Genomic DNA, 23,654 nt, shown 5'->3' with positions numbered 1-23,654 from the left:
CATTGCTTGCCATGTCTGCGTACACACAGAAATAGATAAAAATTGCAGTATCTACAAAAGTATTCAAGGCTGAATTTCTTTTTTTTTTTTTTTAAAGATTTATTTTATTTTTTATTTTTATTACAAAGTCAGATATACTGAGAGGAGGAGAGGTAGAGAGGAAGTAGAGCTGCCGGGATTAGAACCAGCGGCCATATGGGATCAAGGCGAGGACCTTAGCCACTAGGCCACGCTGCCAAGCCCCAAGGCTGAATTTCTTACCTAAGCTTCTATGACAGTCACACCCATTAGATCATAAGCATGATATCAATGCAAAAAAATTGCTCTGCATCCAGATTCTAGAGAAGTTAGTTATAAGCATTTATTGAAAAAGTCTCTGTGGACTCTTCAAGCTTGCACAAGCAAGTTCCTGGAACAGCCTGCTTGAAGCCATGATTCCCACCGTATTGTGTATCCAAACCTTGTGGAGGACTTGTTACAACAGATGGTTGGGCCTCAAACCCAGAGTTTGAGACAGGCCCTAGAATACAATTTTTTTTAAGATTTTATTTATTTTTTTATTACAAAGTCAGATATACAGAGAGGAGGAGAGACAGAGAGGAAGATCTTCCATCCAATGATTCACTCCCCAAGTGACCGCAATGGCCGGTGCTACACCGATCTGAAGCTGGGAGCCAGGAACCTCTTCCAGGTCTCTCACGCGGGTGCAGGGTCCCAATGCATTGGGCCATCTTCCACTGCTTTCCCAGGCCACAAGCAGGGAGCTGGATGGGAAGTGGAGCTGTCGAGACTAGAACCAGCGCCCATATGGGATCCCGACATGTTCAAGGCCAGGACTTTAGCCGCTGGGCCACTCTGCTGGGCCCTAGAATATGATTTTTACCCTGATATTTATTTTATTTACTTACTTACTTGTTTATTTACTTGAAAGGCAGAGTTGGAGAGAGTGAGAGTGAGCTTCCATCTGCTGCTTACTCCCTACATGGCCTCAAGGCCAGTGCTGAGCCAGGCGCGTTCACAAGTCAGGACTTACACTGGGGTCTCCACATGGTGGACAAGGCCAAAGTGTCTGGTCCATCCTGTCCTGCTTTCCCAGGTCGTTAGCAGGGAGCTGAGTCACAAGTGCAGCCACTGGGGGATGAAGATGGAGGCGGGCATCGCAGGTGGGAACTCTACCTGGTACACCACAATACTGGCCCCAGAATATGCAATTAAAACAAAAAAGTTGGGTCCCGGTGCAGCTGAAGTCTTCGCCTTGCACGTGCCAGGATCCCATATGAGTGCCGGTTCTAATACCCACAGCCCTGCTTTCCATCAAGCTTCCTGCTTGTGGCCTGGGAAAGCAGTTGAGGACAGCTCAAAACTTTGGGACCCTGCACCCATGTGGGAGACCCAGAAAACACTCCTGGCTCCTGGCTTTGGATCTGTACAGCTCCAGTCATTGCAGCTGCTTGGGGAGTAAACCATCGGACGGAAGATCTTCCTCTCTGTCTCTCCTTCTTTCTTCATATCTGACTTTCCAATAAAAATAAAGCAAATCTTAAAGTTTATTTTATTAATTTGAAAGGCAGAGAGAGAGAGATCTTTTATTCACTGATTCACTCCCCAAATTGCAGAAACAGCCAGGGCTTAACCCAGCAGACGCCAGGAGCCAGGAACTCCATCTTGGTCTTCTACAGGATGGAAGCGGTCTAAGTGCTTGGGCCATCATGTGCCACCTTCCCAACCAGGGAACAGCAGCAAAAGAAGAGCATTGGCAACTCAGCCGGTGCCCACGTGCAATGCCAGTGTCGCGGGCAGCAGCTTAAGGCACTGCTCCAAATGCCAGCCCCAGATTCTTCATAACACATTCCTATGTCTCATCGATACTGGTGACCAGGGATCACACTTTCGGGGTTCCTGCTGTACAGTTGGAAAATAGAGTTTGGAGACCCAGAGGGGCCTACTGGACTTTCCTCCGAGCTCTTTTTTCCTACCCAGCAAGCTTTTAATTGGGCTTATTTTCCCACTATAATTACAACAGCCAAAACAACAACAGAACGCCACTCTTGGCACTTCGCACCCTTTGTCTTTCAGGGCGTGTTGCGCTGCCTGACCAGGAAGAACGGTCAGCGGACAAGCCAGAGCCATGGCTGATCACGCTGCAAAGTGAAGCAACTGAGTGGGAACTCATGGGACTGAAGGAAAACTTGGGTTCGTTTTTTTTTTTCTTTAAGGTTTATTTTATTTATTTGCAAGGCATAGTTAACACAGAGAGATGTTCTATCAGCTGTGTTACTCCCCAAATGTCCCCAGTAGCTTACACTGGGCCAAGCTAAAGCCAGGAGCTTCTTCCACATTTCCTATGTAGGTACGGGAGCCCCAGGCCTTGGGCCATCCTCTACTGCTTTCCCAGGCGCATTAGCAGGGAGCCGGATCAGAGGCGAGCAGCCGGGATTCTATGGGATTCCGGCATTACAGGCTGTGTGGTTTTAGCAGGTGTACCCCAATGCTGGCCCAGAAACCTGGATTCTTATTCAAACTACGACGTTTGAACACGAGCATACCATTTAACTTCTTCAAACCTAAGAAGTCCAAGCTTTTTTTCAGAATTGAATTCATTCATCTCTACCTCATCATATTTGATCCTAAGTATTAAGGAATTTCAAGCATACAAATGACAACGCCTGCTATTAGTTCTGTATTTCAGTCTCAACCTTCTTCACTTCATCAAGCCTTAGACCGTCCTTAAGATCAAATACATGTTATGAAATCATCTGAGAAAGTCTGAAGGCCCCTGCAGCTAATAAAGATGTTAAAGTGTGGCTAGACAGGTTTGAGTTCTTCACGGTGGCTACAGGTGAGTCACCCATAAACTCTTGGGGGTTTTTAAATTATTATTCTTTAGCCTTCAAGGCTTTCCTTGATACCCATTTAAATTATTTTCACCCTACAAAAAAATGGATGGGTGCGGTAGACCATATGCTGTATCTCCTTCAGGACTTAAAACCCGGCATTACAGTACTCTCCAGCCCTTGCAGAAAAAAGCAAGCCAATCTTCCAACTTGCGAATCTCATGTCCTTCCTCCTGCCCCAGGACAACTTAATGGCAATCGTAAAATCGCATCACAACTCTACCTCCTTCGTTTCCCTGTTCACTCTGCCCTCTACAAAATTCCATATGGCAAAATAATAGGGCCGCCTGCCCCAAGCCAGAACCAGCTTGTCAGCCACATGACTGAGCTGTCTGGGAAGTGAGTCTAACCCTTGGGAAGCCTTTGGGTGACTCAAGCCTAGCTGATAGGTTGATTTAAACTCCATGAGAGACTCAGAGACAAAAAGTCAGCTAAGCAACTTCCAAAATCCCGACCACACAAGCAATGTAAAGGGACCTTTGGGTAATTTCTTAAGTGACGTTATATAATGACTACACAGTCCAAATTATTTTCAAAGGCTGATTGGAATTGCTTTTCTGTCACAAGGACTTTAGCCGCCGCTAGGTCACTGTGCCGGAGCCATGCGTTCACGGAGTAAAGCAGCAAAACAGTGAATGAATGTAGAAAAAGAGGAAGGGGTTAGGTCAAGTTCAGCTAATGGGCGGCGTTGTAGGCTTAAACACGAGTTTTTCACCTGCTGCCACCTCCATGTAGGCTGGGATTTCCTGATGGTGCGTCACATTCCTCTTGCGCAATTAAAACTAGGAATTCATTGACACAGTGAAGTAAAAAAAAAAAAAAATCGGGATGAACGCCAAGACTTTGTGGCATTTGAAGAACAAAGTTTCCGAATCAATTCAGCAAAGCGCAACTTTTTCTTTCGTTTTTTTTCCGGTCCTGGGCTCAGTGCTTTAGGCCAAGTTCACTCATTGGTTGCACAAGGAGCCCTTCCACGTGCGCGCCGCTCACAGGTGCCAGCGGTGCCAGCCCCGCCCCGTCCCCGGAGCCCCGCCCCCCGGAGCCCCGCCGCGCTGTAGTCCCGCCCCGCGTCCCCGCGACGTCGGCGCGCCCACGGCCAATCGCGGCCGCCGCGGCCCCGGGCGGGCCCTCGCGCAGGCGCAGGCGCAGGCCGCCGCAGCCCTGGCCGAGCCGGGCGCCGCCGGAGGCCTGAGGGCGGCGGGGGCGGAGCGCGCGGCGGGCGGCGGGCATGGGCGCGGCGGGCGGCGTGTAGGGGCCGGGCGGGCTGCGGCCGCCACACGCAGGCGGGCCAGGCCGAGGGCCGCGGCGGCGATGCAGCGGCGGCGGCGGCCCCTTCCCGCCGCGTCCCCGCCGGCCGACGAGGTGCAGTTCTCGGCCGGCCGTTTGGGCTCGGCCGCGGCCGTTCCGGGGAGCGCCGCGCGCAGCACCGAGGAGGAGGAGGAGCGGCTGGAGCGCGAGCACTTCTGGAAGATCATCAACGCTTTCCGCTACTACGGGTGAGGCGCGCGGGCGGCCCCGGCCCGGATCTGGGGGGTCCTCGCGGTCCCCGGCCCGGATCTGGGGGGCCCTCCCGGTCCCCGGCCTGGATCTGCACGTGGGGCTGCGGGTGCATGCCTTTTTTTGTTTTTTTTTTCCTCCCCTTTAAGCTGTTTAATGTGAGTCTTCCAAGGCCGCTGTAAGGCTGCCCAGTCCCACTCGCCTCGGCTCACCTTGGCTTTTAGCGACGGGCACTTGGAATGGTCTTTTTGACCTGGTGGTGGGGTGGTTGTGGGGGTGGTGGGGTGATTATGGGGGTGGTGGGGTGGTTGTGGGGGTGGTGGGGTGATTATGGGGGTGGTGGTCCTCCCCATGGGCAGCTTGGACAGCCTGGCCTTGGGTTCCTGGAGTCTGCAGATGCGGATCGAGTTCACCTTTGGGGCTGAGTGTGCTGGTGCGTTCCTTATTGAGAATACCAATTTCCCCCAACTTCCACGTTTGCCGTTGGAGACATGTTCAGAATAGCTTAGGCACGAAATTATAATTCCAAGACCTGAAAGGGACTTAACCGGGTTTTCAGGGAAAGAAAGGTAGCCCTGGAGTCGGGCGGCAGCCGGAGTGTGAGCCTGCAGTTGTGGTCGGAGCAGCCGTGCAGGTGAAGCTGACCTGGCCCTCTCCCTTGAGTGCTTTCTTTGATGGCTCATTGACCCTCTCAAGGACAGGGCCTGAACCTTCATTTATTTTTAGGTCAGTCATGCTTGGCATATGTTGTTGGAGCTCTATTTTTAACAAATAAAAACATAATAGCAAAGAAATACGTTCCTCGTTTCCAATCGGCTTGTCTTCCACTAATGGTCAGCTTGTTACTCCTGTGGATTTAGAAACTCGGCACAGGTTGGAAGGTACTTAGTATCTGATTACGTTTTCATGGGCAATTTTGAAGTTCCACTATCTTGATGAGATAGTTCACCGTGGACTGCATGGCTTAGGGGCCCAAAAGGAATCTGTGGTTTGAGTATTCTATTTCTCCAGGTTAGTAGTAGCAAGAGGAAGGATAGAGGACGTGAGAGAATTTGATGAAAGGATTGTGACTGGAAGAACATCGCAAAGCTAAGTGTAGATGCTGAAAAGCTTGATACATCTCAGTATGGAATAATCTAGAAAGAACATGGAGAAGTACTTTGGAATTACAGTGAACCCAGTTATCTGTGTGTAAGTGAACCCGGTTGTAACATTAGGACGAGTTTAGAATTGATTTTTGTAGATCTGCGGTGAGCTTGGAGGGGTAGATTATCGGATAGCCGGATGTGAGAGGGCCTGCTCGGGACCTCGTGTTTTCACATCTGTACTCTTGTCAAAAGAGACTGAAAACAGTGTAATGCCAGAAATTTGCTTTCTACATTTGAGGCCACGGTTACTGCAAGCCTTCTGTACCAGAAAGCGCCTGGCTTGGTCCATGCCGACGTCTCCTGACTGTGCCCTCCGCTGTCCACTGCTGTGGCCGCCATCTGTCTCACTCGACCTCTCCCCAGGGCTCAGTGGCCAGCCATGTATAGCACTGTACCGAATGGCCAAACTGCTAGCTTTAAAATCACTGTTATGTGTAAGATAACTAAATACATAGAAGGATATTACATGTGAAAAACCACAGATTGTTAGCAACTTACCATTTTTAGGTAAGATTTGATAAGATTTTTTTAAATTGAGAGCTTATTTTTACATGTAATAAAATGGGCGCAAGTGATGAGCAGTGCGCAGGCACTGTGGCCTAGCAGGCTAATCCCCCCCTTGTCGTGCTAGCATCTCCCAAAGGCTGATTCTAGACCTGGTGGCTCCTGTTTGCTCTCCAGCTCCCTGCTTAGGTCTTGGATAGCCCAAGGCCTTCCACCCCTGCATCCACATGGGAGATCTAGAAGGAGTTCCTGGCTCTCGGCTTTGGATCGACTCAGCTCTGCCGTTGTGGCCAATTTGGGGAATAACCAGCAAATGGAAGACCTCTGTCTCCCCTCTCTCTTTGAAATCTGCCTTTCAAATAAAAAGGAAGAAACCTAAACTAAGTTTAAAAAGGGGGATGAGCAACTTGCTTGTGGTTACACCACCAAGTTGTGATGGCAACTGAATGGAAATTCAAAATTATTCAGTAAATTTATCCCACATTAACAAGCAGTGAAATGAGTAAGAAAAATCCAGTGTTAGATAATGAAGAATACTTTACACGATCTTAGCCAAAAGACCGAGAAGCGATGATAATGAAGAATGCTTTAAAATGAGTTGCAACAGATAAGTATATTTTCCTGTTTGGAATTTTTTAGACTGGTTCAGCCAGTATGCGAATATGGTGTGGCACTGCGTGCTTGGCTCAGATCCTCTGGGGACCCGCCATGTTGCAAGTGGCAGGTGACTGCTCACACCAGCTCTCTAGAGAGTTGGGAGTGGAGAAACCATGCGTGGACTTCTCCTGAGGCTGAGTGATTTTAGAACTAAGGAGAGTCTGATGTTACTATCCCTTCATAGCAGGGCCAGCCACGTTTCTTCAAGAAGAGTTAGTAAATGTCTCTGAACACTTGAGAGCCTTTTTATATCTCTTCCACTCTGTCGTGGCACAGAAGCAACCCTGGGTATTATGCAAACAGATGGCAGTGACTGTGTTCCAAGTAGCCAGTGGGCCTGAGTTTGCCCACCTCTTCCTGAAAGTGCATTTATTGGTGAGAAACATTTCCTGAGTAGGCGAAGTTAGCCTTAATTACAGTAGTATAGCAGGACTGGATGGAGCGTGTTCTCCATTTTGGTAGATGCCACCTGTCTTAAGGTCTTCCTTGGGTGTGTGTGCCCAGCAGCCCTGTGTCCTTCCTGTCCTGTGTAGTTCCTTCACTTTTGTGTCATGAATGGACAGCCCTGCTGAGTGCGCTATAGCTGCCTTGTAACAAGGGTAGTGAAGCAACTCCATGGAGAACCTAAGTGCTGCCTTCCGGGTACCCTGCACTTGAGTGCTTACCTTTTACGTATGCTGAAATATGGAGGTTCAGGATGTGTTGTAGGATCCATCTGCCTGGGTGGGCTTGGGCAGCCTGTGTCAGTGCTGTTGGGATCTGTGGGAGAGATTGGAATGTGAGGTAAAGCATCAGATATGGGTAATTTGCAGGTAACAAATAAAATTTTAAACATTTCTGGGCTAAGGATGGCACTTGAAGGTGTGACTAAGAGAAGAGGCAGCTGCTCAGTGTTAGCTGGGTAGGAGGTAGTTCAAGATTGTGTGGGGCCTGAGGTGTGAGTGCCCAGGAATCTGAGGAAGGGAATTTTGTGAACCTGTTTAGTATCAAGAGCGCCTGTTCAGCTGACTGCTCTGCTTCTGATGTGGCTTCCTGTGGCTCTCCGGGAAGGTGGTAGGTGATGCCCCAAGCAGTTGGGCCGCTGCCATTAATGGCAGAGACCAGGTTGGAGTTCTGTGTTCAACTTTGGCTATGGTAGCCATTGGGCAGTGACCAGTGGGTAGAACATCTCTGTCACTCTGTCTTTCAAAAATAGGGGGCTGGCATGTGGTGTAGCAGGTAAAGCCACTGCCTGAGACACAGGTATCCCATGTGGGTATCAGTTCAAGTCCTGGATGCTCCACTTCCAATCTAGCTCCCTGTAAAGTGCCTGGGGAAGCAGTAGAGGATGGCTGGCCCTACCTGTTAGTAGCCATTCGGGCAGTGATCTTTTGCACCCTCTGTAACTCTGCCTTTCAAATAACTATAGAAATAGTAAAAAACAAAACAAAAAACCTTATGCCTTCTGACTTAGAAAACCTACTTTTGAAATTCTATGCTTTTTTCCCCTTACAATACTGTCTTCCATGGTCTCTGCTGCTGTAACTGAGCATCTTAAGCTTGGTAATGTGAGGAAAAGGAGTTGTTAAGCTCCTAGTTTTGAAGGAGTCCAGCATGGTCTCAGGGTGTCTGCTGAGAACCTTCTTGCTGGTCAGGAGCTCGGAGTTCCCAGGCGGTTCATGCAGGGGGGTTCTGAATGCCGTGGCTCAAGATTTCTTCCTTATAAAGTTTTCTTCTTCTTTTTTTTTCCTTTTTATTTATTTGTACTTTGAATTTTATGGTAAAATTATGCAGGGTCTGGGATTCCCACCCCCTGCTTGATTTTCCCCATATTGTTACAGTAGTACAGTCCTGCAGGAGCAGTCGGAAGTCCATCAGTCTGTTATTGAAGTGTGTCCCAATGTTGCTGGTACAGACAGCGCCACACAGTGCAGCCCTCTTCTTAGAAAATTACAGTTCTTTTGGATTAGGCCCCTTGTATTTGGACTTCATTTAACCTTAATTGCCTCCTAACGATCTATTTCCACACACTGTGAGTGGATTGTCTGCCCTCTGAATACTGGACAACATGGATTAAATTTCAGTGTGGGTTTTTGGTAGAGGCCAAATACAGGGAGGCTTTGAGGCCCAGAAGTCCAACATGCAGACAAGTGGAAGTAGCTCCGACTGTCCGACAGCAGGTACATTTGGCCTTTAGGGAATTAGTTTGATAAGAATGAAAACTCCCAGTGCTCGTCAAGCTTCAGTGTGCATATTAATTACTTGACCCTTGCTGACAGGTTGGCTGCAGCTCAGTAAAGCTCAGATGAATGGGGTCCGACGTGTGCATCCAGTGACGGGCTGTTCTGTGTAGCACCTTGTGAAGGTGACAGGTAGAGTAGCCAGCTCAGGTGCAGAGTGTCTTCAGGCGTCCGTGGTGGAGTGTGAGCGTGAGCAGCTGTCGAAGAGTTACTGTAATTTATGCAGCGACTGGCAGTGCCCCATTGGGTGTTTCAGGTTTTTCGGTTACTTTCAACAGTTTGAAGATTGCTCTTGCTTCAGGTCCCCGTTTGGTGGGAAGGTTAGGAGGGTGAGTGCCAGATCAAGGGGCAGGTGGGCAGGTACCAGAGGATACCTTCGTAGGTCATGCTGAGCTGTTCTCTGAAGCGATCATACTCATGTATGTACCAGTCATCCGTGTATAAACGTCCTGATTATGACATGTTGTTAGTAATGTTTAATACAGTTAGGCTTTTAAATTATGCTCACCCATTTAACACAAAATGCTATTTCATTGTGAATGTTTCTGTAACTTTTAATAAATAAGTTTGGTTTTCTGATTTTACAGATAGCTAGTCCCCCAGAGTACTTTCTGAATTATCTGGAAACTTTTTGATTGCAAGCCAGATCATGTCAGTTCACCCTTTGGTTAGTGACTTTGTTTTGGAGTGCATTGTGTATTCACAGCAGCATCTTGCTGCTTTGTGGTCAGAAATCTCTGCAGCTTTCAGGTGCTTCTGCTGACAGCAGTTGCAATCAGAAAAATAATTTCATGTTAGCTGCTTTAATGTTGTTTTCTCTTCTAATGGGTATGCACACTTTTCCTGGTTATAAATCATTTGTCTCTTGCTTAGTCGCCTGCAGGAGGTCATGCGATAAAGTGAAAGTGCATAGAACTGTAAGCTGCTAGGCTTGGGACAGCCAGCAGACTGTTCTAGAAGCCGGTGCACAGGGGCGTGATTGCACAGAAAGACGGTGGACAGTAAGACTGGCCTCTGCTGAGAATGCTTTTGCCAATTTACAAAACGCCTTTTGTGTTTTAGCACCAGTATGCACGAGCGAGTACACCGAACAGAAAGACAGTTTCGATCACTTCCCGCTAATCAACAGAAACTACTGCCTCAGTTCCTTCTTCACTTGGACAAGATCCGAAAATGTATTGATCATAACCAAGAAATGCTGCTGACCATCGTGAATGATTGCGTACATATGTTTGAAAATAAGGAATATGGAGAAGACGTATGTAAAGGCTTCTTTTTCCTCCTTTCTACTTTGGGATGTTTTGAGACCTTTTATCTTTGTGGATTTTATTTTTATAATCTTGACACAGCTCATTTGTTCTTTTCCGAGTGTCTCTCCTTCTATATCGTATTGATTAGGCTTAAAGGTGCAGTATGCAAAAACCAGATTCCCAAACAAAAATAGTTGTTGGTTTTTTGATATGGTATTCTACATGTTCTAGCATTAGAGCATTACATTTGTATTCAGTTTTATTAGGTAAGTAAAATTCATTTCCCATGCTAAACTTATTTTTACAACATTATATCTATTGATACTTATATTTTAACAAGCGTTTTTCTCTCATCTCAAGGGACTGGTCATAATAGGAGCTGAAGTATCTTTGTATTTGGAGGATATTTTGGGGCCTCTTGCGTGCGAGCCTCTTGGCTACTCCATGGATGACCTGAAGGCCTTTATCTCCTCTTTCAGGAGGGGGCGGCAGCCCTCGTTGGTATAGCAAATAAAGCTACTACCTGTAACTCCAGTGTCCCATTTGGGCGCTGGCTAGTTTGCCTGTTGCTCCACTTCAGTGGCCTGGGAAAGCAGCAGCAGACGGCCCAAGTGTTTGAATACCTGGCAGCCACACAGAGAAGTGGAGGAAGTTCCTGCCTTCAGCCTGGCCCAGCCCTGGCAGACATCCAGGGAGTGAACCAGCCACACAGGAGATGTGGAGGAGTTCCTGCCTTCAGCCTTTAGGGAGTGAACCAGCAGATGGAAGATCTTTGTCTGGACTTTCTAATAAAAGCCAGCTTAGTTCTGTCCTCTCCCAAGGAATGGCTGCTTAATTATGTGATAACTTTACCATGAAGGGGCCTTCATCTAGTGAGGGTAGAAGTGAGACCACCAAACTTGTTGACTTAGGATCTCAAGCTGCCCTTGACCCCCTCCTGGACTAGCGAGGAGCTAGAAAGTTACCCGCTGGGCTGCTCTCTGGGCCCTGAGAGCACGTCTGTTGAGCCTTATTCAGAAATGACGACTTTCTGATGCTAGTTGATTCATCTTTCAACAGGGCAGTGGGAAGATCACGCCGGCGTCCACGTTCGACATGGACAAGTTGAAGTCCACACTGAGACAGTTCGTCAGGGACTGGAGCGAGACGGGGAAGGCCGAGAGAGAGGCCTGCTACCAGCCGATCATTACAGAGATTCTAAAAAGCTTCCCCAAAGAGAGATGGTAAATGCTGCCTTATTTTTACAGATGTGTAAGCGTGGAGTTGTCCTGAAGACATTCATACGCTGTCCTGTTTTGGAGTTGCTGTGTGTTTGGCATGTGTTAGTGATGTGTTTGTCACTGGTTGCTTTGTGTGAAATTGCAGTTTACATTTTGAATAATTTTTGCTGTGGTTGTTGTAGGAAGTTCTCTACAAGTTAAATAAGGTTAGAGTGACTGCTTGCAGTCGGTATGAATCTTTAGACTTTGCTTCATGGAAAGTTAAAAAGCCACACACACTTAGTTCTCCTTAAGACTAGCTTGGCAGCAAGTCAAGGCTCCGCACCCTTGAGGGTCGGGTAGGGCCCTTTTGTGCCATAGACCGCAGGCCGTCTGAGGCCAGGGGCATGCTTTTCACGATCCCATTCTTAAGCACATTAATGAAATTATAGGATTGCTAAGAAATCTATTAAGATATAGGGACCAGAATTCTTACAAGCAGATTTGTGGTATGAATTTTTTTTCATTTGTGTTTTTAGGTGCAGTGTAGCAGTGAGTATAATTAATATCATGAAAATACTGAGTAGTATAATACTGAGAATCTTAGCAGCTGGTGTGATGAAACCATGTGTGATTTTGTTTGGTGGGTAATAATACCACAAGCACTGCTAAAGTTAATATTTTGTATTGCCCACATTCATATGTGAAATAAATATTGTTTAAAAATAATTAAACAGATTTTTCTGGTCCCCTCCTTGACCTAATGAACACTTGCGGGATCCATCGCTCCCAGGTTGCGAAACCCTGACTTGGGGGCTACATACAGACTTGGGGAACCACTGGGTGGAACTCAGTCTGTTTTTCAGTAACTTCAAAATTATGTAAAAGTGGCATGAATTGTATGGAGACCTCCAGGTACTCCACAGAAGTTCATTTCTCAGCTTGGCCACATTGGCTTTTTCACCTCACATCCTCCTTTCTTTGCTTTGCATTATGGATGTGTGTTTTAGAGTTACATACACCCTGCCCAGCTGGAATTCCTTATGGACACCCACTTGTGTCCTGGCTGCCCCGCGTCCCATCCAGCTTCCTGCTTGTGGCTTGGGAAAGCAATAGAGGACGGCCCAGAGCCCTGGGACTCTGCATCTGCATGGGAGACCAGGAGGAGGCTCCTGGCTTTGCCTCAACTCAGCTCCCGCCGTTGTGGTCACCTGGGGAGCGTAGCGGATAGAAGATCTCTCTCTGTAAATCTGACTTTCCAATAAAAACAAATATATCATAAAAAAAAAAAAAAAACCTGACTAACAAAAAACCAGAAGTAAAACCATTTGGAGACTGGCTTGTATTCAAATTTATGTTAGTGTAATGAGACCTAGAGATAGCTCTTAAGAAAGCAAATTGGAAGTATAGTTACATTTTCAGTTATTCTGCATATATTAATAGACGTAAAGAAAAAAATTTTACTTGTTTTATGTTAAGAATCTGAGGTGTAAGATTCAGAGTAGTATACTTAATTATTCACTGCCTTTTTAATCTTGTGCCCTGCAGATATAATTTGGAAACATTTCTTGTTACATTTTTTAGAAAGAAGTTATTTCTATGGCTTCAACACTAGGCAAATATGAAATAATTGAATACTGGACATGGTAAATATTTTACAGTATTCATTTCTCTTGTTTCTGTTTTTTTTTTTATTTTCAGGGGCCACACGTTATTAATGCATTTACTATTCAGGTAGTATTGATGAGGTCCTGGACTGCGTAGAATTCCTAATTCTTTCAAGGAAACGCTCTCCCTTTCCTGTGCTTTATCTGTCATTGTACAGATTGTAGATGGTTTATCATATCTGAAGTTATGATCTTTGATCTCCTAGTTTTGGAAGGAATTATTATCAGATAAATGCTTTGTAAGCGTTTTCTCCAACATTTTTTCATCTTAATGTCCTTTGTTATAAAAAAAAAGTTGTTTATTTTATGTGTTCCAATTGATTACATTTTTTGCTGTTTTTCATGTCTCATCAATGAAGTTATTGCCAAGTTCATCTTTTTTTAAATTTTTGTTGCTGTTTTGAATGTCTGTTGTGAGATTTCTCATTTATGGTGGTTTGCTTCTCCAAATTCTGGTAACTGCCTGTGGTCAGCAGGCTGAACTGAAAGCCTAGAGCACGCTCAGGTCAGCCGTGTGCTGCAGGGGCCCTTTCAGCAAGGCCCAATGGGAAAAATTAAGAAATTTAGGGAAAAATCTTCTCTAACTCCACAATCCATTGCCTGGTTCTTGGTCTTTTTATTTCAGTGTTCAAGAGGGCTTGTTTTAATATTTTAATGTGCCCATTAAAATCTTTTCTGTCATAGTGCATATTGGCACTTAAGTAGTAGTCTCTGCAAATTCTTTAAAATAAAAGCCTTGATGTAGTTTTATTCATGATACTGTTCATATACTTTCTGCCACAAAGTGGGGGAACAGAGTTTTACGGGTTTTGATTATTGCGAGATGCTGATGTTTAAAGCAGTTAAAGGGCCTGGTGCGATAGCCTAACTGCTAAAGTCCCCGCAGGATCCCATATGGGTGCCGGTTCTAATCCCTGACGCCTCGCTTCCATCCTGCTTGTGGCCTGGGAAAGCAGTGGAGGACGGCCCAAAGCCTTGGGACCCTGCACCCGTGTGGGAGACCTGGAAGGGGCCCCTGGCTCCTGGCTTTGGATCAAGTCAGCTCTGGGCGAAAGTCATAAAGTTAACTTTCTAACTTAGCAGATGGTTATTAGCATCATTAGCAGTCTTCTCTTGAGGTGAATATGATTTCTGCCAGGTATTTTTAACTTGGTTTTCAGCCACTTTTAAGATTGATTGACTTCTTTTGGAGCAGTTATTCAGGAAGAGGTGGAGAGATCTTAGTTCATCCCCCAGATGGCCACAACAGCCTGTGCTAGGCCAGGCTCACCCTAGGAGCTGCATCCGGTCCGCCACACGGGAGGCAGGGAGCCACACACTCCTGCGGCTTTGCCAAGGCCGTTCGCAGGCGCTGTGTGACATGGAGCGGCTGGGACACCTAGGTGCCCCCGTGGGAGGCTGGCTTGCACACAGGGGTTTGCCTGCCATGTCACAGTGCCACCCCCCTTAAGTAATATTTTAAACTGTAAGCTGGGAATAGGCACGTGGTGTGGAGATAGAAATGCATGCTTTGGGCAAATGGAAATAGAAAGCAGGCCTAGTAAAGATGGCATGTAAGAAAGAAGCGCGTACAGGCTGCACTGTGCCAGCTTCTGATGGCAGGAGCCAGAGCCCAGAGCCCTGGGGTTTGCAAACTCCAGCGTGCGTGCGTGTGTGCCCAGTGACTGATATCTAGCCCTTCTCTTGCTTACGGTCAAAATTCACGTGCAAGCGTGAGCAGTGTGTGTAATTCTGGAATTAGAATACATTCTTATCTTGCTTGCTGTTCATGCCCTCTGAGCATCAGCTTGTCCAGAACAAGTATTGCAGGAGGTTTGGCCAATCGTAACAGGTCTCTGGCAGAGTCACGTAAGATCATTCCTGTTGGTGGAGTGCATCGAGTGCGGGAGTAGAGTGTGTACAACATTTAACAATGAAAAACATTAAATAGGTTCTTCTGTGGACATTCCTACTGTAAGTACTGTATGTATAGATTGAATTTTCAGAAGCCCCACAGTGCCATTTAGTTCACCTAAAGCAGGATATGTAAAATCACGAGCTATGGCTAGCTGAGGCGCTGTTGCTGTTTGAACGTGCCAAATAAAAGTTGTGTAAAGATAAAAATAATTTTAAGTGGAAGTAGCATTGGAAACTGCATTTCATTTGCGAGCCAAATTTCAGAAATGAAATGGATAAAATGCCACCTGATTATACTTTGCATGTAAGAATACCGTTTGGTTTCCTCCGGATTCTTTTGATTTGTCAGAATTCCTGAGGAAGGGCCTTGGTTTGCGGAGTCTTTGAGCAGTGTGAAAGGTGGTAGATCTCACAGGAAGGCGTGTGAGTTAACACAGAACTAGCAGATAAAATCGGTTTGGCTACGAACCTCTGCTTTGCCATCATGCTTGCTCAGTTAGAAGGCCGTTCCATTTTCCCCTGAATATATCCCCTCTGCAGCTTTGCTGCTGGAATGAGCATACAGGAGGCTCTAGACATAGACCTGATGTGTTATAAGTACATATATCTAATGTTTACAAAAATAATTGTCTTTACATGCAGAATTTTGAAGTGAAGTTTTGACAGAATTCTTTTGTTCAAGCTTTTCCTGTGTAATTGGGACCACTTTGGAATGATGTCCTCCGAAGAGGTGTTTGGGTGGAAGGTGTTGGGAGCGTGGGTAACTCGGTACGCTTTGGCATAGATGGCGACTGCCTTTTCCTGAAGAACAGATGAGGAGAGGTGAAGCGCTAACCTGTTTCTCAACAGAGTTTTTATCAGTGCTAGGATGTCAGAGTCTTGGGAGCATTCCAGATGATCACACCTTTAGCTGTAACTGCTGACTTTGTTTCCGTCTCCTACAAGGGTTGGACATAATTGCCTCATTTCATTCCAGGGATCCTTCTAAAGTGAACATTCTGGTACCTGGTGCTGGCCTGGGAAGGCTGGCCTGGGAGATAGCCATGCTCGGCTATGCTTGTCAAGGAAACGAGTGGAGCTTTTTTATGCTGTTTTCTTCCAACTTTGTACTCAACAGGTATTTATTTATTTGTTGGATACAATAATTTCTCAGAATCAGATTGACTTGCTTTTGTTTTTTTTTCACAATTCTGAATTTGAAGATAGTTACGTAGTGTTTGATTATAATGTACATCATAAATGCTAAAATGAAAAGACATATACAAATTATCATCTAAATCAATTGTCTGGTTGAAACAGTATGAATAAGTGACTCTTCAGAAAGTAATGGGAATTAGTTCCAGGGCCCAGTGTGGTAATCTAATGGCTGAAGTCTTTGCCTTGCTAGTGCCACAATCCCATATGGGCACCTGTTCTAATTCTGGCAGCCCCACTTCCCATCCAGTTCCCTGCTTAGGACCTGGGAAGGCAGTCGAGGATAGCCCAAATGTGTGGGACCTTGCACCTGTGTGGGAGACCCAGAAGAAGCTCCCTGGCTTCAGATTGGCTCCGCTCCAGCTGTTGCGGCTGCTTGGGGAGTGAACCATTGGACAGAAGATCTTCCTCTCTGTCTCTCCTCCTCTCTGTATATCTGCCTTTCCAATAAAAATAAATCTTAAAAAAAAAAAAAAACAAACCTTAAATCATTATCGTAGTGTTTAAATTAGACTTTCTTAGCAAAATATTTAGGTAGCCCTGAATTTTTGCTCATGTTTTGCAGATGCTCTGAAATTAACAAATACAAACTTTACCCCTGGATCCATCAGTTCAGCAATAACCGGAGGTCAGCTGACCAGATCCGACCCATCTTCTTCCCTGACGTGGACCCGCATGGCCTTCCTCCTGGGTCCAACTTTTCCATGACTGCAGGAGATTTTCAGGAGATCTATTCAGAATGCAGTAAGTTGAAAGTAACAGGTCTTGTCTCTTCATTCTTAATGAGCTAATTTTATCCTAAGCCACCACTTGTGATACAAGGTCTACCTCAAAGATAATTAATTTTATTTTCAAGGTCACATAACAGGTAGTGATCTGAATGATAAATAGAAAAATCTACAGTAAAGAAACTGTTGGATATTGCAAGAGTTCGAGTGTGTAATGGATAGGCCAGTGTAAGAAGGAAGGGCTGTTGGCATTCAAGGCAAACATGTGCAGAGGTCAGCATGAAGGAGGTGGCTGGGGACAGTGGCACGGCCTTGCAGGGCCTTGTGGAAGCCTTGGACTGTGGGCTTCAGCATACTGAACAGCCCAAGAAATCGGAGGTATCAGAAGCGAGACAGTGTTAGGGAAAGGTGACGGGTGGGGTTGGCAGTTACAAGGAAGGAGAAAACGGAGCTGAGGGGTCACAGAGATGATTCATTTCTTGAACATTACACTAAGTCTCAGGCATGTTCTAGCCTTTCAAAGGGTCTAGTGAGCAAAACACTGTTTCTAGGAGACTTAACATTCTAGTAGAGAAGAAGGGAGGGAGGGCAAGGGAGACCGGAAGAGGGAAGGAGGCAGTTAGTAAATCTAGTATTGGGAGGAAGGAACACGAGGCGGGGCCGTGGGGCACAGGGTGACTGGGCCTGCTGGATAGAGTTGTTAGGGGGAGCTTGTAAGAGCAGAAACTAGAAAGTGTCAGGCATAGAACCTCAGCATGAACGGGCACAGGAGATGTAAAAGAAGCGATGGTAAGGGAAAGGGGCAGGGGTGCAGAGTCCTTGTTCTGCTCCAGGAAGGGTGGGCTTGTCCCTGTGCCAGCCTGCAGCCTCCGACGGACGCGCCTTCTCCCTGGCACAGCCCGGGCTGCCTTCCTGCTGGTGCTTCTGCAATGTGACGTGCAGGCATTCCGGTGCCACTCCTTTCTGCACTGGCAGTAAGTTAGGATCTGCAGTCTTTCTGAAACTTGCCAGAATTGGTGGTTGGTGCTAATTTAAAATCAGAATAAATCCAAATGACTATTATTTTGTTTTACCTAGTTCTAAATCAAGGCAAGTTGGATAGATAATGAAGATGATATCCTTGGTAATGGTATTATTAATCTATTAACTAAAAGGATCTCCAAATTGACGATGATGATTGATAAAGTTTTCTTAAGCTGCATACATTGAAATATCTTCCATGAAGGATTATTTGGTTTTGTCCTAGTTTTGATGAGAGGAATTTAGCTTCTGTATGCCTGTAGTTAGGTAAAGCATCGATATTCCGTAGGAGTTAAGTGACGAGTTTAAGGAATTGAGCGGAGAGGGGAATAACGTAACATACATGCTTGGATTTTTCTTAGATACCTGGGACTGCATTGCTACCTGTTTCTTCATCGACACAGCTCACAATGTGATTGATTATATCGATACAATATGGAAAATACTCAAGCCAGGTGGAATTTGGATAAATTTAGGTAAGTTCTTCAGGAGTTACTAAATTTTACCACATTGACCTGATGACTTCCAGGTGGTGTGCATTTGCTAACTTCACAGTAGACCCACTGTTCAGGAAAATTACTGTAACACTTCCTGTTTTATAACCTGAACCTTTCTGTAGACTCCACACCCGGCACACCTCCAGGGACTGTGGGAGCAGGAACCTAAGTATTCATGTTTAGCTGAGTCTGACACACATCACTTATAAAGTGCACGTGTTATTAGTGTATATTGTGAGTCCATTTTGCCTGTTTTGGGGGAAAATTGTGCCTCTTATGAAATACTTCCCACTACAGAAGTTGGTCATTTTTCTGTGATTAACTTGTGTTTCAGAGAGAACAGAAATCTATTTCCATTTATGCAAAAACATTTTTACTGCATAATAGTGCAAACCTTTGGGTTAGGTTAAGTTAGTCGGCTTTGTGCATTTGTGTTCTCGGAATCTGCTGTAGCGTTTATCACATTACATCACATTTATAATCACTGATGAGGAAGGATGGCATTCACGAGGGGAGAAATCCCAGTAGTGTGATGCGATTACTCAGGTACTCAAAGTGATAAACTTACATGCCTGTCTTTCTAGAGAAGACGGGGGAAGTACAGACTGTAGATGAAGATTTATTATTTTATTGGAAAGGCAGATACATAGAGCAGGAGATACAGAGGGAAAGATCTGCCATCTGCTGGTTGTACCCAAGCGGCCGCAACAGCCGGGGCTGAGCCGGGGCTGAGCTGATCCAAAGCCAGGAGCCTCTTCTGGGTCCCAAGGCTTTGGGCCTGCCTCAACTGCTTTCCCAGGCCACAAGCAGAGAGCTGGATGGGAAGTGGAGCTGCCAGGACACGAACTGGCGCCTGTATGGGATCCTGTCACATGCAAGGCAAGGCTTTAGCCACTAAGCTATCGCGCTCGGCCTGATTGTAGACAATTTTGAGTATTTTATTATTTAATTGAATGAATGTTTACAGAGGTACAAATTAGTATATAAGAAGATGCTGTTGGGGCCCTTTAGTAACCACTAGGTCAGTTTTTCCTGCCATTTACTGCAGTTAAAGAATAGAAAGTTCACCCATTTCTTATTCTGATCTTAAATATAATCCTTACACTTCCTACCATTTTATGTTGGGTGTCATTTCTTTGGCCCAAAGAATCTAATAAAATTGCAGATCATTTTAATCCAAGTAGTCCTGTACCCTTAGCCAAAAATAATATCTAGGTTTACCCCAGGTTAATTTCCTAGGTTCCTAGTAATTTCTTACTAGCTCTCCAACTTAACTGTGTAATATTAAAAAATAAATATAATAAAAATAGGTGCTGGGCCCGGCGGCGTGGCCTAGTGGCTAAAGTCCTCGCCTTGAATGCCCCGGGATCCCATATGGGCGCCGGTTCTAATCCCGGCAGCTCCACTTCCCATCCATCTCCCTGCTTGTGGCCTGGGAAGGCAGTCGAGGACGGCCCAGTGCATTGGGACACTGCACCCGCGTGGGAGACCCGGAAGAGGTTCCAGGTTCCCGGCATCGGATCGGCGCGCACCGGCCCGTTGCGGCTCACTTGGGGAGTGTAACATCGGATGGAAGATCTTCCTCTCTGTTTCTCCTCCTCTCTGTATATCCGGCTTTCCAATAATAATAAAATCTTTTTAAAAAAAAAAAAATAGGTGCTGACCTTGTAGAGTGCCAAGCAAAGCAGCTGCCTACAATGCTGGTGTCCAATATGGGCACCAGTTCACATCCCAGCTGCTCCACTTGCAATCTGATTCCTTCCTGGTGGCCTGGGAAAAGCAGGGGAGGAGAGCCGAAATGCTTGGGCCCCTGCACCATGTAGGAAAGCTGGAAGAAGCTCCTGGCTCCTGGCTGCAACGTGGCTCAGCCTGGCAGTTAGCAAATTGAAGGGTTCTTTTTCTCTCTTTGACTCTGCCTTTAAAAAAAATAAATATGTCTTCTTAAAAGTATTTGTTATCAAAAATCTTGAAATCCATGCACAGAATTTTTACATAATGCAAATTTTCCTGAACTTTTTGAAAATTACTGACAGTTTGGAATGTGGGGATTGGGGCTCCTCAGTAATCCCAGGGTTCAGGTGAAGGACCGTGACTTAAATAATGACAGCGGAAGGCAGGTACACCAGGCGCTCGCTCTTGTGCCTTGTTTAAACCCTGACCCCAGATTTCTGTTTTGGTGCTTAAGTTTAAAAGTTCTGGATGATTTTCCTTAACAAATGTTCTTTAATTCTTTTTATTATGTTTGTCTCATACACCACCCAATTTATTATTCAGCTTAGAGTTCGTTCTAACAATGGCTCTTGGTGCACGTTCATTTTCAACCAATTCATTTCCAGTGTTTTTAAACCGTAGGACCTCTTTTGTACCACTTTGAAAATTTGGCAAATGAGCTTTCCATAGAATTGAGCTATGAGGACATAAAGAACGTTGTTCTGCAGTATGGATTCCAAGTAGAGGTAAGGATGGATAAGTATTATCAGGGTTTAACTTCAAAATTATAAGGAGCAGAAATATTATGGCCGATGCTGGCTTTTCTTCATCTTTTTCTTATGCACTGAGCGTGAAGGTAATCTGGGCATGCAGAATGCGAAGGATTTGGGGTAAAGTGTATGCAGAGGGGAGGCATTTCAGTTAGTAACTGATCCTTGGACTAAGGACTTCGTTGAGTGACTGATACCGAGAGACTACGATGTGGAGGGAGGTGGGCTCGCTGGAGCGGGTGGTGAGGCTTAATGTTCTCTACATGCCCTTGTTTGGTGGATTTTTTTTTTTTATCATATGCACTAAAGGTTTTTTTTTTTTAAGATTTATTTTATTTTTATTGGAAAGTCAGATATACAGAGAGGAGGAGAGACAAAGATCTTCCTTCCGATGATTCACTCCTCAAGTGGCCGCAGCAGCCGAGGATGTGCTGATCCGAAGCCAGATCTAGACACTTCTTCCAGGTCTCCCACGCAGGAGCTGGGTCCCAAGGTTTTGGGCCATCTTCGACTGCTTTCCCAGGCCACAGGCAGGGAGCTGGAAGGGAAGTGGAGCTGCCGGGATTAGAACCAGTGCCCATATGGAATCCTGGTGTGTTCAAGGCGAGATCCCAACACTAAAGGTTTTGATGAAACCCTGGCTGTCTGTTCCAGTTCTCGAGAATAGAGACAGTATGTTAGAGTAATTTAGGGTTTAGCAGTTAAGACCTCTGAGTGTGACTCTCAGTTCTACTAGATTGCTGACGAGTCTTAAGGCAAGTTCTGTAACTGTCCTTTTTAAAGTGGTATTACTCATAGTACCAGTTTATGGGGAGAACTGCGTGAAGTAACTGGATAAGCTTCAAACGGTGCCTACTACTGACTGCTCAGTGTCGGTGGTATTATCATCATTGTCATCATCGTTGTTGTTTGCATTACAGGTGGAAAAGGAATCTGTCTTGTCAACATATACTGTGAATGATCTCTCGATGATGAAATACTACTATGAGTGTGTACTGTTTGTGGTCCGTAAGCCACAATAATGGTCTTCAGTGACATTGCCCAGTAAAAAGTCTAGTAAGAAAAATACTGAAATAAACAGCTGAAAATCAACTATCTGTGATGACAGGACACAACCTCAAATCAGTGGTGCCTTCTTATTCCTAACAAAATTTAGAAATAGTGTCTATTTTCTTAATATGTCTGTTGCTTTTTCACAAATACACTCTGCCGTGCAGGTCTGTACTACACAAATAAAACCAGATGAAGAAATGTCTGTGCGGCATGCCTTCCTTGCAGCCCAGGTCCTGCTTCCCCCAGTGTCTTCATGAAGCTATCCATCCAAGTGTGCCATCTTACTAAGAGTATTGAAGTCCATGATAATCTCTCTTTGTTTCTCCTTTTGCATGGGACCTGTTGCTTTTGGCAGAGGCTAAGGCTCTCCTGTCATATTCAGCTTCTGCAGTTGGGATTTAGGATAATCGTGGTGGCCTAAGCAGTCTATACATGAAATATATGTGTATTTTTTCCTTCAGACTGTTTTTTCAAGCTCGGCTGAGCTTAGAGAAGCATCAGAAAATTTCATTCTCCTGAAATGCTAAGTTTACTAGCGTCACAGGTCAGTCAAGTGCACTCAGATAACTGAGAAGTCTTTCAGCTAGACTGAACCGAACACTTTCTGAGCGCATACACATTCTGGGTCACACGGGAGATCTCAGCGTCACATGTGAGGTGCAGAAGCTTCTGGAAAGGTAGTGTCAGGGTCCTGAGGAAACACAAGTACCACCTGGCCATCTGAAGTGGATGACGTCCAAGCCAACGAGTGCAGTTTGTCAGTGTGATGTTTACACTAATGTCTAGATTATCTGGATTATGAAAGCACTTTTTTGTTAAAACAATTATATACTAGTGAAAACTGTCATAATGGTTTTAATGTAGGAAAATTTTGAATATGATATTCAGGGACAAATTAGTGCCCATGGTCTGTGTCTTCAATGTTGTAAGCAGCAGCCGTTGATGTAACTTCAGATGAACATCGTTTTGTTCCTTTGGTTGGTGGAGCCTAAACAGTGGATGCTGCTTTCAATCTCTACCTCTAACAGATCTTCATCAGAGGGAGTTCTTTTTTGTTACTGTTCTTTAATGTTCATTGTTCTGTTTCCCATAGCTTTAAAATAGAGATGACTGGTGTTTGGCCCTTTTCTTGGAGGAAAGAACTCTGAATATTTTCACAGATTCTTGTGATTGCTTTAAAGAACCTCTGTGACAATTTGGTTTAAATGGACTTCATGTGCTTGTAGCATAAATGTCATGTTTTAATAGGGACACTGATTGGTGAGTCTCTAGACCTTTGTTGTCACTTAGGTGAGGCAGTTGCTGTTGGAGGTGACATATTCACTGGCCTACAGTTAGTGCGGCTTTGTGGTTGCTCCTCCCACCATGTGCAGGAGGGATGCTTGGAGTAGCTCTGACTTGTGAAATTAGGCAAGACTGTAACCTAAATTTTTTAAAAACAATTTCTTACTCTGTGTGCCTCAGTACTTGGCAGGTGTTCGTTTGATGCGAATTCCCTTTACCCATATCAATTAATTTGAAATTAACTACAAGGGGAAATAAAAAAAAAACTTTTCCCTATAATCTTAAAAGGAGCAAAGTTTTGAAAAGCATCCATTGAATGAGAAGGCTTGCATGCTGGCTTTGGTTAGTTTAGAAGTACTGTTTAGTCATTGTCTAGTATTTACTTTTTTACAATGTTTATCAAAACAGATGATAATTTTTCTCACACAGGCAAAAACAGGTTGACACTGGTGGGTTAGTTTGATAAA

The 23,654-nt window shown here is 45.2% G+C and overlaps 1 protein-coding gene across 4 annotated transcripts; it reads left to right on the top strand.

Annotated features, from left to right (window-relative positions):
- Window positions 1-4,072: 4,072 nt before the first annotated feature.
- CARNMT1 (carnosine N-methyltransferase 1) lies at window positions 4,073-21,972 on the top strand. 4 transcript variants are annotated; one of them, XM_058657329.1, is made up of 8 exons: window positions 4,073-4,390; window positions 9,982-10,177; window positions 11,229-11,392; window positions 15,908-16,048; window positions 16,691-16,869; window positions 18,236-18,349; window positions 20,723-20,826; window positions 21,771-21,972. In XM_058657329.1, the coding sequence occupies exons 1-8, from the start codon at window positions 4,206-4,208 to the stop codon at window positions 21,870-21,872; spliced, it is 1,185 nt and encodes a 394-aa protein (XP_058513312.1). In that variant the 5' UTR covers window positions 4,073-4,205; the 3' UTR covers window positions 21,873-21,972. The 4 variants fall into 4 exon arrangements, with proteins under 4 accessions (XP_058513312.1, XP_058513313.1, XP_058513314.1 ...); XM_058657331.1 differs by lacking the exon at window positions 4,073-4,390 and adding an exon at window positions 5,065-5,272; XM_058657332.1 differs by lacking the exon at window positions 4,073-4,390 and adding an exon at window positions 5,258-5,402.
- The last annotated feature ends 1,682 nt before the right edge of the window (window positions 21,973-23,654 follow it).

The sequence above is a fragment of the Ochotona princeps genome, chromosome 31 (genome assembly GCF_030435755.1).
Source record: "Ochotona princeps isolate mOchPri1 chromosome 31, mOchPri1.hap1, whole genome shotgun sequence".
NCBI classification, from domain to species: domain Eukaryota; kingdom Metazoa; phylum Chordata; class Mammalia; order Lagomorpha; family Ochotonidae; genus Ochotona; species Ochotona princeps.
The sequence above is the reverse complement of the archived record's forward strand: the minus strand, read 5'-3'. Positions and strand labels throughout refer to the sequence as shown.

Excerpts from the sequence above, each read along its gene's own strand:
- CARNMT1 (XM_058657329.1), top strand. The coding sequence starts at position 4,206 with ATGCAGCGGCGGCGGCGGCCCCTTCCCGCCGCGTCCCCGCCGGCCGAC. Across the intron at positions 4,391-9,981 it reads AACGCTTTCCGCTACTACGG|CACCAGTATGCACGAGCGAG; the intron begins GTGAGGCGCGCG and ends TTTGTGTTTTAG. Across the intron at positions 10,178-11,228 it reads ATAAGGAATATGGAGAAGAC|GGCAGTGGGAAGATCACGCC; the intron begins GTATGTAAAGGC and ends ATCTTTCAACAG.